The sequence below is a fragment of the Ciona robusta genome, chromosome 1 (genome assembly GCF_009617815.1).
Source record: "Ciona robusta chromosome 1, ASM961781v2".
NCBI classification, from domain to species: Eukaryota; Metazoa; Chordata; class Ascidiacea; order Phlebobranchia; family Cionidae; genus Ciona; species Ciona robusta.
In genome coordinates, this window is record NC_143235.1 from 3,991,371 (window position 1) to 4,006,490 (window position 15,120).

The 15,120-nt window shown below is 32.6% G+C and overlaps 2 protein-coding genes across 3 annotated transcripts; both read left to right on the forward strand.

Annotated features, from left to right (window-relative positions):
• Positions 1 to 190: 190 nt before the first annotated feature.
• Positions 191 to 5,555, forward strand: LOC149741574 (L-gulonolactone oxidase-like). Of its 2 annotated transcripts, XM_089893433.1 has the most exons (10): positions 206 to 604; positions 1,087 to 1,216; positions 1,357 to 1,539; positions 1,884 to 1,984; positions 2,253 to 2,376; positions 2,842 to 3,018; positions 3,396 to 3,547; positions 3,919 to 4,019; positions 4,273 to 4,372; positions 4,648 to 5,555. In XM_089893433.1, the coding sequence occupies exons 1-10, from the start codon at positions 452 to 454 to the stop codon at positions 4,765 to 4,767; spliced, it is 1,341 nt and encodes a 446-aa protein (XP_089749559.1). In that variant the 5' UTR covers positions 206 to 451; the 3' UTR covers positions 4,768 to 5,555. The 2 variants fall into 2 exon arrangements, with proteins under 2 accessions (XP_089749565.1, XP_089749559.1); XM_089893439.1 differs by lacking the exon at positions 2,842 to 3,018 and having other exon boundaries at positions 191 to 604.
• A 505-nt stretch (positions 5,556 to 6,060) lies between these two features.
• Positions 6,061 to 14,369, forward strand: LOC149741575 (ankyrin repeat and BTB/POZ domain-containing protein 1-like). Its single transcript, XM_089893423.1, has 10 exons — positions 6,061 to 6,428; positions 7,044 to 7,106; positions 7,416 to 7,471; positions 7,946 to 8,090; positions 9,621 to 9,780; positions 10,228 to 10,390; positions 10,808 to 11,040; positions 11,814 to 11,981; positions 12,854 to 13,045; positions 13,557 to 14,369. The coding sequence occupies exons 1-10, from the start codon at positions 6,370 to 6,372 to the stop codon at positions 13,773 to 13,775; spliced, it is 1,458 nt and encodes a 485-aa protein (XP_089749549.1). The 5' UTR covers positions 6,061 to 6,369; the 3' UTR covers positions 13,776 to 14,369.
• The last annotated feature ends 751 nt before the right edge of the window (positions 14,370 to 15,120 follow it).

Here is a 15,120-nt window from a genome sequence, read left to right on the forward strand (position 1 = left end):
GACACTGTGGCTGTAGCACACATATGTCTAACCACGAACAACCTATAATTGTTAAAGGTGTCTTAGTAATCTGTCCTATACCATGCGGGTCAAACATTTGTTGCAACACGGTGATGCCGTACCGTTTGATTGATTGGGCTCAGAAACGCAAAAGCCCAAGTCACGATGATGAAGTATACCAGTTATATAATCTGGTATTTTACGAATGACTAAAACATCAAAAATAGTCGCAATCTTAGGTAGAAGCTAAGCTTTTGTGATGGGTTGCGCTTTAACTCGAAAGTCGAAAAAGAGAAACGCTTACATGGCGCAGCGAAGGGAATAAAAGCTTTATTGACGTCAATTAGAATTCCCTGCAACGGATCGCCGGGGGAGGTCTAGGGCGAAAGGCAAGTCTTATTTGTCGATGTTTGCAATCGCATACGCACCTTAATTTGTCGAGTGCAGTAATATGACAAGTTTTGATATCAGCCAGGGCAAGTCGGGTTACCGGTTCTATAATTGGTCAAAAACCTATTCTGCTTCGCCGGAGTTGTATTTTGAACCAAGATCCGATAATGAACTGAGAAATATTTTATCTAGGGCGAAAGAAAACAAAAAAACAGTAAGTGATCCAAATTAATTAAGCATATGTTTTATGAAAGCCTATATTGGACCAAAGAAAGGCATTTCTAAGAACTTAGTATTGAACATAATCACGTCCCGACTATCATTAGCACGATTAATCGTTTAAATTCCCACGCGCACGTGACATTTTTAACGTTAACGGACAGTATTATAGTAGGTACGGGTAAAATGGGTAATATTTTAATTCTCGTTTCTAATCTTATTTGGTGGCGATCAAAGAATTACATAACCGTTTCCTCACTGGTCACTCCTCTAATTGAGAGATGTTAATTGCTTTTATAAAGACAATGAAGAAATATAGGATTTAGCTGTAATTATATCCCATCTTACCCCACAGTACAATGAACTAGTATGCGACCAATAACACTGTAATACCAATGTTAAGCCTTAATAAATATCTTCATTTTGAACACATTTCAGAGTATAGGATATAGTTCTTTAATAATGTCTTTTTTTTAGGTAAAAATCGTTGGCGGTGGATTATCTCCTTCAGACATTGCATGTACAAATGACTTCATGATCTCACTGAAACATTTAAACAGGGTTTTGGACGTTGATGCCAAGAGATGTACAGTAACTGTTGAAGCAGGTCTGAAATTGAACATTTTGTTCAAATGCACATTATATTACCTGCAAACATATTCATTTTTAAGCCATTAAAAAAATTGAAAAAAATACCCTATATTATCTACTGTTAATTAAAAAAGTAACATGAAATTTTTCATTCAGGTGTTACTATAAATGAATTAAATGAAAACATTCTTCCGTCACATGGTTTATCTCTTATTAATTTGGGATCCGTATCCGGTCAGACAGTTGGAGGTATTATAGGAACTGGGACCCATGGGTCAGGAGAAAAATTTGGCTCTTTTGCATCTCATGTATTAGAGTTGGTTCTTATGAAAGCAGATGGTAAATTGCATTAAAAATTACATTTGATACATTTCATGTATATATATATTAAATTAAGCATGTTATAATCTGAAGTTGTTTGGTAACAAACTGATTTTTAACTACTTTTACTGCAGCATTCATTTCAATTATATTTTGTATAACAATTAAATAAAGGTTATTTTAATATATCATAGTTGTGACATTGACAATTGACATATATATGTATATATATATATATATATATATATAGGCTGTTATGTTTCCATTGAACCTGCCTAGAAAATTGGTGTTTTATGCACGTAAATAGTAAATGCAGATTATTCTCAAAGTGTTTTACAACGTATCTTCTTGTTCTATTTTAGGTACCATTTTACGTTGCTCTCAACAAGAAAATGCAGAAATATTTTCTGCAGCTTGTTGCCATCTTGGGATTCTTGGAATCATTTTAAGTGTCAAGCTACAGGTACGACCTTAGTTTAGCTGCAGAATTAAAATATTAAATATAAAAAAAATTAAATCCTAGTGTGGCCGGAAAACGACAGTCATTTTAACACGGGTGTCCTGTTTTATACACCTTGTGCCCGCTTATAAATTACTAAAGTGTAACCTTGCTGTTAAGTGTCTTGCCTAAAGATGCATACACTCACACCAATTGCAGCGATGTAACTTGAACCCATTACCTCTGGGTTAGAGGCAGGCGCGCAAAAAATTAATATTTAACTTTTACCCAGTGTGAAGCTGCATTTATGTTGCATGAGAAGAAAGCTTCATCAAAACTTGAAACAGTTCTCATAGATTTGAATGAACATGTCTCATCTGCCCAGCATTTTCAATTCGTGTGGTTCCCACATACTGGTAATATAGAGTTAATTATATATGCATATGCAGTAACTGTTTAATACTGTTAAATATAACTCTTTATCTTCCAATAAATGTCATAAGAGACACACCCCCTTTTCTTATTGGATAAATATGTCTTGGTATGTGCGAGTAATGGGTTTGGACTTTGGGCATAACTGAGAGCATGTTAATAATTCATTTGTGGTTTGTTTACACACTACATGTGGGGTGTTTATCCACATAGTAGGCTATATTAGCTGTACTCTACATATACAACAGATAGACAAACTCTTTAGTTTATACACTACACAATAATACATATTATATAGTAAATCAATTCACTATTATATACAATATACCTTTGGTTTAATAAAATATTGGTGAAAACAAGGAACAATCAGGCATGACTTTAATAATATCACACCTAATTATACCGCTAGCTTACTCTGTAGTCGTAAACTTTATTTTTAATTTCAACAGACAATGTGGTTACTATTGCCCGAAACAGAACCAGACGTTTAAAATTAGTTAAGAATAATTGGTTTAAAGACATCATTATTGGTCACCACCTACTTGAGTTTTGTTTGTGGATTGCAACTTTCTTTTCAAGCATAGTTCCGCTCATCACTTCTGTATTCTTTAAATTTTGTTACGAAGGTACATTAGATTACTGCTATATCATACACACATGTTTTTTTGTAAGTGCAGTGATTTTTTAACCTATTAGACTAAAAACATTACCTAAAACTTGGGGGACCCAACCTTAACTACATTTTACAAAACCATAAGCATAAAGTATACACATATTAGACAACCTAATCTCAACAAAAGTTACTGTAGTAAGACAGCAACCCACTCAAAGAAAGAAACTACATTTGTGATAACTGGTAACCGGGCACGAGGTGTATGAAACATAACACCATTGTTATAACCGCTGCCCTTGCCACACTAGAATAGATAAGTTACTTACATTCATTTATTTTCTTTTAAATTAATATTTAAGAAGCACTGGTTTAATCTTTAGTTACTTCTAGGTTCTTCTGAGTGTATCGACCGCAGTGATAAAATATTCAACATAGATTGTCTCTTTAAACAATATGTGACTGAGTGGGCAATACCAAGGAGGCAAACAGCTATTGTATTGAGAGAAATGAAGAATTGGATTGAAAACAATCCTGACTGTAAGGTAGAGAAATATATTTGCAAATTATACGCACTTTATGTATGAATGGATGTAACTTGCTTTATCTTTGTGTGAGAGGAAAACGACACACCTTATAATAGAGTTGTTTTGTTAAATACACTTCGTACCAGATTAAGAGTTACCATGTATTGCATAATAGTATTTTACTTAGTTCATCCGAAAGTACGACATATTCATCCGAACAACAAATCGTATTTTTATCCACTGTGCTTAAGCGTGGAACAGAAGCATGTTTATTAAAACTGCCACTGTGTCAGTTCATTAAATGACTTTGATACTTTAATAAAGGAAACACAAATACAATCTTACATCTCGTATTAAATTTTAAAAATACAATTGTGTTTGTTTTATAGATTCATTTCCCAGTTGAAGTACGGTTCGTACAAAAGGACAATATAATGATGGCCCCATCATGTGAACAAGATGTAACTTACATTGGTATTATCTCATATAGGTAAGGTCATTCAGTTCGTCTTGTAAAATGGTACAATACCTAACTATAATTGTTCTAACGTGTGTCTTTGCAATTTCAATACTGCCACCATGTCAGTATAAATATTGTATAGCTACGATATCAAGTTAGCTTTTTAGCTACAATATGATCTACCTTTTCAATTAGAATATAAATAAGAAAAACATAAAACTCTGCCCTAAAAAAAAAATTATTTTTTTTGTTTTTTTTTTCATTGTACTGTATTTTATCATAGACCTTATGGTAAGCTAGTGCCACATGATAAGTGGTTTACATTCTACGAAAACTTGGCTTTGAAATATGGAGGGCGACCCCACTGGGCAAAGGATCACAAGGTGAATTAATACTTTTATGCTCTTTCTATGTTACCGCAATAGATTATGCTTAAATATACCTTATTTCCACTGTCAAGTTTGCCTGCTTTGGTATTTTTTTATTAACATGTGTATAACATTGGTATAAGTTAACAGCAAATATTGACACATGCTAGCAGAAGTATTAGCGTTGAATTTTGGTGGCAGATGCTTGGGCTAAAGGCTGACGCGTTAACTACTCTGCCTGACAAAATGCATGGCTTGGTACCGTGTTTAAAAACATTTATTTGTTCCAGGTGAATTCACAAACATTGCAACAAATTTATCCCAACTTTAATAAGTTTATGAAGTTGAGAAGTGAACTCGACCCAGACAACTTGTTTTTAAATGAATATTGGAAAAGAATTTTGAAGTGACACTGTTATCATAAAAGAAAAAAGCTTATTTTGTAAAACTTTTCTGAATTATACTTGTCTCTTTTCATTGTTCAATTTAAAGATAATAATAATTAAATACCTCTACTTGCAGAATTTTTAACACCAATTTATTAAATTACATTTATTTTAAACCTTTTTAATAGTAGTATTTACTATGTATAATTTGTTGTTAAAGTTAAACATGAAGCTAAAACTATAACATCCTGAGTGACTCTATGGTAAACTCTTTTGTATTTAAAAACTACTGTATTTCATGGGATCTTACTTAAGTTGTTGTAGGTAATTACTAATTTTCCATTGCTTAACTGTTATCTCTATGTTATACTGTAGCATTTATTTTAGCATGAACATTTTCTTTAATTTATAACCCACTGCTGTAGCAATTAGTGGTGCCAAAGTTAGGCCTCGTTGTTTATGTAACTTATATAGGTGTCTTTATAAATACATATATGTGTGGGTATGGGTATACATTTGTGCATGTCATTATTTGTGTTTAATAAGATATTATACTCCCAAGTTATTGATGCAATCTATTTAATAGGCAACAAGTGTTCAAATCACATAGCAAACAGTAATATTTAATAGACAATCTGGTAAAAATATGAACAAAAAACTGTGGATAGATGACAGTATAGCTTTAAATATTCATTGTGGTTAATATTTGTACCATGCTTTTCTGTACCTGCTATTTTTTAATTTGAATTTATAGTGTTGTGAAACACGATATCATTGAAATTAAATAAGCACTAAAGTTGTGGCGTAAAAAAGGTTCACATTTTTTACAAAAAGGAAACTGAAGCAGCAATGTTAGATTAAGATAATTATTCAAGAAAATCTCGTAATTGTATCACCACAAAGTTACAGGTAATGGTTTAGTAAGTATAGAGAGCTGCAGATATGTTAAATTTGCATAAAGTCCGTGCATTATCAGATACGGCAAGTGCTAACATGTTAAAAACGTGCAGTCAATTACAGTCATACAGTGCATATAAACACGTCACTTAAAATCAAATTGGAAAGAGTAGCCCATTAAAATATGTCTTACCATTGCAAAATTGATTTCATTAAAACACCAAAACGAGGATTGGTAGACCTGTTTTAGACCCACTCTTGAAATAAACACAATGTTAATATATGAGAATTTGACTATGTATTAACTATTAACATTGATGAATCAACTGTGTTATTAAATCGTTCTGACGTAGTAACACGTGACCTACGACCTCCGCATTGTTGTGATCACGTGACACTACGTCAGAAAGGGCGACCAGCTGACAGTGTAAATATTATTATCAGAAGGAAACAGCAAATGCATTCAGTAACATCAATTTAATCGTTTGTGTTGCTAATTTAAGCAGTATTGTTTTATTTTAAAGTGTTTGCATTCACTGTGGTACATTTAAAACAGCCTATTTTTGATTTGTCAGCGAATTGACCGCGGTTTTTGTAATTGTATGTTAAAAACAAACATTTTTTCGTCAGGGGATTTAATAAAGATTTTTGTAACGCTGGGTTATATGTGCTGCTGATTGAGAGAACTTTTATCCTACTATACATCAATGAATTTAAGCAATATTAGAAATGACTTATCAAGCTCAGTTATTTCAATGTTGCAGAGAAGGAGATCTACAAAAGGCACAGTAAGTTATCTTAACTATAAGTGTCTGCATAAGTGTCTCTATAATGCTTGCTATTCACTTTTATCTGATATGGAGACAGTTTAGTTATTTGTTTGATTAAAAAGAAGGTCCCATGTCCAACAGCCTAGAGGCAAGCCGAACATGGATATCTATTTACTGCCATGTGTTTGACTTGTGTGTCCTTGGACAAGACATTAACTGCTGTAATCAAGCAGCCACTAATAGATTGTTCAAAACAGTCGGACACATGCAAAGTTAATTGCATACATTTGCAAAAATATTTTTTTCTAATTGAATGAATGAATGTAACCTATCTAACCCTTCATGACAAGGACAGTCTTTATAACACAGGTGTTCTATTTCATACACCTTGTGTCTGCTTACGAGTTACCATATATATAGCTTTGTGGGTTCTTATTTTGGGGGTATTTTTTGTTTTTTCTTTATGTCTAGCTAACTTCAAGACGTACAAGGGTGTTGGGGTAATAAATCCCAGGTCCTCAAGGACCTTACCCATACAGAATAAAAAATGGGAAAAAGTCTAGCAGACGATTTTGACAATCTATTAGTGACCAAGGGGTTAAACGAATTAATCTAATTGCTTTGATATTACAGGTTTCTGCATGAGGAGAAAGATGTGGATCTAAACTTAAGAGACATCTGGGACAGTTCCCCACTGTATGTTTGTATGTTATAACTTTATAGTTATACGACTACTTTAAAAACTTCAATGGTAGCCGTAGGAGGTTTCTTTTATGGATACCAGAGTGTCCACTACGCTAAGCATAAGAAAAGAATTATAAAAAACAGACAAGTTAAAGTTAGGCATATTACATAAAAACTGCTGTACTCTGTGTGTATAGCTATTTTACTGTGTGTGTTACAATTTTATTATACTAGGTTCTAGTAATCTTTAGAAATAATATGCAATTATGTTAACAAAAACCTATGAAAACAAAAAACTACTTTACATTTCATATTTTCCAGTTACTACGCTTGTTTATGTGGGCATTTTGAACTAGTGGAGTACCTGCTACAAAATGGTAAGTTCTGTTTTTGTATTTGGATCTAGCCCAAAAAATACTAAATTAGGAATACCAATTTAAGTTTTAAAAACCATTATAACATTAACAGTTCACTTTTGAAACTGTTTAATTTGTTTTTTAACAATTTGATTTCATTACGAAAGTTGTGAGTATATGGGTAGGCTATATAATTCTGTAAATAAATATAGATATTTCAAATGGAACGATAAATGAGAATGAAAACATGAACCATCTTACCCCAACCTAAAAAAATACAACTAATTTCACCGCTGCAATATTTAAATTTAACCTTTCACACAAAAATTTCTTTTAAGGATTTTTGTCATGCATTTCACACAAAATTTTCTTTTAAGGATATTTATCATAAATTTTACACAAAATTTTCTTTTTAAGGATTTTTGTCATGCATTTCACACAAAATTTTCTTTTAAGGGTATTTATCATACATTTTACACAAATTTTCTTTTAAAGGAGCTAAATGTGTTGAGAACAGCTTTGATGGAGAGAGATGCTTGTATGGTGCACTTACCAATGACATTAAAAACCTCATCAAAAATTGGAAACAAGTTCATACAAGGGGACTTAGAAGGGAAAGGCATTATGATATGATGCGATCGTGAGTTTTTATCAATATTTATTTGTTTGTCCATGTGTGCTTAGTCGGGCTTAAGAAAACAGAACATATTTGAATTTTGTTTATAGTAGGGCGGAGGAAAGTGTGACACCTTCAGCACAGAATGTCCAAATATCCTGATCATGTTTTAAACAATTAGCAGCGATATAGTTTTATAACTATTTAAATTTTCTTTGTTTACTACTAAATTTGACGACTGACGAGAAAATAGAATGAAAAGGGGTCCCATCTTCCCCCACTCTAGTACAGATGTAGTAATTGGTACATAAAGTTAACATGGCAGCAACTGTCACTGATTGAGGTATTTGCTTTTGCTGCAAACATATTGCTACAACAGCTTGTTAGTATTCGATTTTAGTGCATTTTTTTTGTAAAAAATGCATATTTTTAATAACCCCAATTATATTGCATATTAAAAAAGAGACATACTTAAAAAAATCATATTTTTAAGACTTTCAATTATATTGCATTCACAAAAAAAAACATGCAACACGTTTATGCAGTAGATTGTGCTCCCACAGCAAATTTCTAGGCTATACAATGTTAACGAATAAATGCAAACAAATTTTTAAAAGACATATTGTCAAAAATTAAAAAATAGTTACGGAAATGTAGGCTACCAGAAAAATACAAGAGAAAAAATATATTAGTAACACCCATTGCATTATAAACCAATACATTCTGTACGTCATAAAATATAAATACACATACAATTATCAATACCACACAATAACTCATCCTTTTAAATTTGACAGCAATTACGCATTTATTACACCATGTGTGTAGGTGGTAATATTCTAAATCTGGCGTATGATGTAATATGACGTATATAAATAATTTAATAATCATAGGTTGTCATTTAATTCAGATATGGTGAAATATTGACACTAACAGTAACACCCACGCAGATGCGTGTGTGTGAGCTTTTGATGTGATTCATTCATTTACTCATATCACTATGCAATTGCAACTGTGACCATTGCGTATGGCTAGGAAATGGGCCAACTCAGCCTAAATTCCAGGTCATATTGCAAACCTTACTGCAGTATACCATATAGATCAGAAGGTTTATGACATTTAAAATAACATTGAAGAATGAAAAACAATATAAATCGAAAAAAAATCACCTTGGTAAATCTTTAAAAGTAATACTAAAATGAACATTTATACATATGTGTATATATATTACATACATGTGGCATATATACATATATACATATATATATATACATATATATATATATATATATATATATATATATATATATATATATATATATATACAGTGGCGCAGCCAGGGGGTTTAGGGTGTCGCGACCCCCCCTCTTTTAAACCAAAAATAAAACTTAATTTAAAAAAATTAAAAAAAAAATCTTTTTGAAAATTTATTGATTAAAACCCCCCCAATTTTTTTTCTGGCTGTGCCATATATATTATTTTTGTTAAATTATTTTTTTAAGTCAAAACAATTAAAATGAATAACTTTACAAATAATATTTGATTTAATTCTAGATTGCTGGACAAAGGGAGCTTTTATGATGTCATAATGAATGTGCATGGTCGTCAGTTTAAAGTACATCGCTACATATTATCAGCGAGGTCTGAATATTTTGCCGACGCCTTTAGTAATAAATGGAAGAATGTTGATGAAGTTAATATCAGTCACCATGCGGTGAGTTGGGCTATATTTTTGTGTGATGAAGTGTTTTTATAATGCACTGGTTTTTGTATGATGCAGTGGTTCTATTGCAGTTTTGCAAACCATTAAAATTGCTCCAAAAAGGTGTGCAACCTGGGGGCCACGGCCTAAAGGCTTGTACATTTTTAGGGTATATATGGTAACTAGTAATTTACTAAATTTGCATAAATTGTACAAAATATTTATCCAAATGATAGCTTTTAAAGTACACAGGTCACAATCAATATAATGGATAATAGTCTGGCGCCATCAGCCGCACAAAAAATTAAAAAATGAATAAAAGTAACATACTTGGTAACTCGTAAGCTGGCACGGGGGTGTATGAAACAGAACACACGTTTTTAACGACTGTCGTTTTCCAGCCACGCGAGGATAAAGTAACTTACATACAATGTTTACGTACTACTACCACTTTCACAGGTAACAGCAGATGCATTTGCTTGCCTTTTGCAATACCTATACACAGGTAGAATGGACATACAATGTGATATGGTTGGTCAAGTAAAAAGACTCGCTAAAAATTGCCGTCTGGATTTATTACATCAAGAAATAATTAAAGTTGAATTAAGGGTAGATGAATTGGGTAAGTTATGGTTTATTATATTAGGTTTATATCTTATGTACATGGCTTATAAAATATTTTTTTGGTAAGTTTGAATACAAACAACTTATTTATACAATTTTCTTCATTTTCATAGGTGTTGGTTTAAAATAAAAAAATATGGTTTAAAAATAAAGACAATTGTCATATTGAAACTGACTAGAAAATTCATGATATAGTAGGGTGGGGGAAGACGTGACAACTTTAGCACATATTATCCAAATATCCAAATCGTGTATAAACAATTTACAACGGTCTATGGGAGATGTGAAAATACTGTTTATAATTCTTTGAATATTCTTTGTTTACTACCAAATAGGACGAGAAAATACACAGTAAAACTGTCCCATTTCCCCCCACCCTACAATAACTAACATATCCCACACACACACATTGCAGTTCGATTGAAACCACAAATGAAGAAAAGAGTTAAAGTGTTCAGCATTGAAGGGGAAGTATGCATGTCAGTGTTTCGAGACGATTTACGTAAGCTTGTCGACCATGTTATTCCCCCTTCTCTACATGACTGGGTAGAAGATGGGATTCTTCCTTTTACGAAAATGTGGCGGGAAACGCTGCTGTTTCCTGATGTTTGCTTCAATATAGACAACCATCTGTTCTTGGGCCATAAAGTAAGGATCATGTATGAATGCATGGGGTAGCATGTATCATTACCCCAAGTTTAAAATGGATAAGACATATTTTCTGTTAGCACTCTATTTTTACACTTTTTTTTGTTTTGTTTTTTTACAAGTTTATGTGTCGCTACAAACAAGCAGGGCTAAATTATACATTCAACACAATTATCAAAAAGTTTCCCCATGTTTTATGCTGCGATTTCTACTGCATTTTAACAATATCAGCTTAGACTTTATCAAAAGTTTAAATACTGTGAACTCAACATTAATATTATTGTTTAACTATATATAGTGAAAGCATGTCAGATTATTATGTGTTTAATGCAATAAAACTATTACTTATATATACCTTTGAAATAGTATTATTAAAATATAAACATTAATTTTTATATTACCATGTGTGGGTAAGGGGTTGGAACTTGTCCCAAAAACAGAGGATAATTGGTTCAAAGCATAGCGCTGCGCAACTTAACAAATACCAATTTCTCCAACCCAATAGTCACCAATGGGCTACCCAAACTGTCAGCCAAACTGAAAAAACAATCACCCACTAGTTTAACACAAGCCGACTAAGTTTTATAATACACTTCAAATTGTTCAACCACACACAGATAAATAAATATCATTCCTTCATTCGAGGCCATATTCTGTGCATGAAAAGCAATCACCCACATCGTTACATGTTAACACAAGCCGACTAAGTTTTATAAAACACTTCTAATTGTTCAACCACACACAGATAAATAAATATCATTTCTTTATTCCAGGCCATATTCTGTGCATGTAGTGATTACTTCACTGCTTTATTTGAAGATCATTTCCTGGAAAATAGTTTCCATTCTGGCACACGAGTCTTACCAATGATCACCCTCACCCATATAAGTCCACAGATATTTAAAAACGTTGTGGTATCCATGTATTCAGATGAGGTTGAGGTTCGTATATATTTGGTATTTTGTGACATGATACTTTTTTGTCCTGTAAATAAGTTCTGTAGAGCTGTTTGAAACAGAAAACATGTGTTGTAATGACTGTCTTTGCCCCTTAATTTTGTAAAGGTGTATGAAACAGAACACCTGTGTTATAATGACCGCCATTGCCCCGCCAAAAACACTCATGTTAAAATGAATGTCAATGCCCCGCCAAAACGACCTGTATTATAATGACTAACTGCCATTGCCCTTTAATTCTGTAGAGGTGTATGAAACAGAAAACCTGTGTTATAACGACTTTCATTTTCCCGCCATGCAAAGATAAAAATAGGTTACATTAATTCAAATAATCTTCCTTAAAGCTTGGGATAATTTGTTTAACTTTTCAGTTACAGTTTTTGCCTATTATTTATATATATTATTTATAATGAGAGACGTCCTCGTTTAATTAAACACGTTAGATCTAATGTGTTTGCTCACCATATTTGTAATAACTAAAAAATTTCCAGTCTGGTAAACTTTTTCTGGAACATGTAATTTTAACTATGTGCTGTTCTGTATGGTTGACCAACTGCGTTAAGATGCTGTGTTTATGGTTGAGCTACTCTGAAAGTGTGTTCCGAAATTGACTTTCCAAATGCCCTGTTTAACTCAACAATGATCATGAGCTTTTTTTAGGGTGTAACGGACCAAATCTGGCTTAAATTCTTGGTTCTCAAGGATCTTGCCCATATAAAACATAATATAAGGTTTTTAATTTAAATTCCATTCTATGTGGGTGAGGTTTGCAGCGTTGCAAACCATGGGTCCTAGAATTTAGGCCAAGATTTGCCCATTCTTGCAAAAAAATGATGCACTTCTGCTTATTCTTACAGTTTACAAGCATGGATACAGCATATGAGACAATGTGTACGTCACATATGTTGTTGTTTCATGGACTTACAAGGCGTTGTGGGCAAATACTTGGCCAGCATTTGGACGAGAGTAATCTGTTCCCTTTGTTGGAAGTGGCGAGAAATTTTGACCTTCCAAAACTCGAGGATATGTGTGCCATGTACATGGCAAAGGTAAAATAATCACCCACAAAGTAACATACATCGTAACTCATAAGCTGGCACGAGGTGTTACACCCGTGTTATAATGACTGTCGTTTCCTGGCCATGTGAGGGTTAAATAAGTTACATTCAAAATGCTGTGTATGAGATATGAATATGTTATTAAATGAAATTTCATCTCTTCGGTCACGATAACAAAGAACGGAAAAATTTACAAAAGCGAAAAGACGTGTAGTAACGGTAAAACAACAATTGTTGAAACATGCCTATTGTTAAAAAGGAACGAAATAATGTTTTAAATAAAATGCATGACCGTTACACCCTACAGACAATACAATGTAAATTAAGTAAACAGCACCTAAAACTAACATACATGGTAACTCGTAAGCTGGCACGAGGTGTTAAACCCGTGTTATAACGACTGTCGTTTTCCAGCCACGCGAGGATAAAGTAAGTTACATTCATTCATTTATATTGTACATGATGCCAATATAAACCCCTTATACATGTGTAAACTATTTAGACCTTGGACAAAATGGTAGACAATGAAGAATTCGCCGAGCTCGTCGAAAATGATGCTGCTAAGATCAAAGATCGGGAAGAAACCGACTCTATTCCTATAGTAGATGACATCAGGTATCATCTCACTAGTTCAGTACAGAACTACAGTCAGATGGAAGAAGCAAATTTTAAGCTTTCGGCATTAAATGCTTTGCTGTCAAGACTGGGAATTGATTGTTAAATACTCTTATATTTTACTACTGATTATTATTATGCAGAAAATTTATTATTTTTTACCGTATTCCTTTTTAGTGCTGTGTACCATTTATGGTTAAACAATAAGCATGCAAACAAATTTATACGGATTGCCATTTTACTGCCTCACATAAGTGGTGTATTCTCATTTATCGTGGTTTTATTTTATAAGTTTCAGTTTGTGCTTGCCCATCAGTAAGGTTTTTCGTTTTTAACATTTAGTCATTTATCGTTTTATGTTTCATACAATCACCCATAAAGATATATTGTGGTAACTCCTAAGCTGGCATGAGGTGTATGAAACAGAACACCAGGGCTATAAAAACTCATTTTCCGGCCACAAGAGGTAAATCAAGTTACATTACATTTTTCTTAAAGCCAGGATAATTCATATCATTTTGTGTTTTATCTTATATATGTTCCTTACACTATTTTATCCTATGTTCCCTACAATTCAGTTTTCATTATACTAAAATTAGTAGAATGTAGACTTCAAAGTATATTCCTAAATATAGGTATTTAACAGAACCACTAACATAGTCTTTTGATGCGTTTTCGTTTAATAAAAACTTTGCACCAACTGGTCTGTGTATCGCCTGTATTTTGATTACAGTACAGGGTGTTGCAAAAATTTTGAATTACTTTAAACTTTAAGGTAAAAATTCCAAGTATTTGTTTATTTAAAAAATGAGGTTATAAAATAATGCAAAATTTTAAAAGTTTTTATGACAAAAAAAAGTTCGATTAGGCATAAGCACACAACACAGGACTGACTTTACATTATATATTTTTAAAAGAAATATTGTACCCAACCATAAACCAAACTTATATATATGTTTTAGTTTAATCAAATGGGTGAACACAAATTCTTATACTTATGAAGTCTATTAGAATTCTATTTAATGTAACTTAACTTGTTTTATCCCCATATGGCCAGAAATAAACCATTGTTTTAACATGGGTGTTCTGTTTCATACACCAAATGTTAGCTTTTGTGGGTGTTTTTTTGTATGGTTATTTTAATTTAGATAACCCCAAAATAATCCCTGGGTTAAAGCAATTGCTGCGGCTTGTGCAAAAACACATACCCCAATAGTGCCATCAGCGAAATACCTTTAATCCAAAACCTATCGGTCAGGGGCAGGCACATTATCACTGTGCTACTGCGCTGGGCAATGTGAAAGTTCTTCTATTTTACTTTTAAAAATAAATACCATGAGCTGTTAACTTGCAACAACCATATACAAACTGAAAAAACTTAGGTACCAGTCAGCATGATCCACCTTGTTGTTAAGTAAAAACCAATACAGATTAAACAAAAAATGGTTTCT

Coding starts and splice junctions, on each gene's coding strand:
- LOC149741574 (XM_089893433.1), top strand. CDS start 452: ATGACAAGTTTTGATATCAGCCAGGGCAAGTCGGGTTACCGGTTCTAT. Junction 3,548..3,918: donor AAAACAATCCTGACTGTAAG/GTAGAGAAATAT, acceptor TTTGTTTTATAG/ATTCATTTCCCAGTTGAAGT. Junction 4,020..4,272: donor ATTGGTATTATCTCATATAG/GTAAGGTCATTC, acceptor ATTTTATCATAG/ACCTTATGGTAAGCTAGTGC.
- LOC149741575 (XM_089893423.1), top strand. CDS start 6,370: ATGACTTATCAAGCTCAGTTATTTCAATGTTGCAGAGAAGGAGATCTA. Junction 7,472..7,945: donor GGAGTACCTGCTACAAAATG/GTAAGTTCTGTT, acceptor TTTCTTTTAAAG/GAGCTAAATGTGTTGAGAAC. Junction 13,046..13,556: donor GTGCCATGTACATGGCAAAG/GTAAAATAATCA, acceptor TAAACTATTTAG/ACCTTGGACAAAATGGTAGA.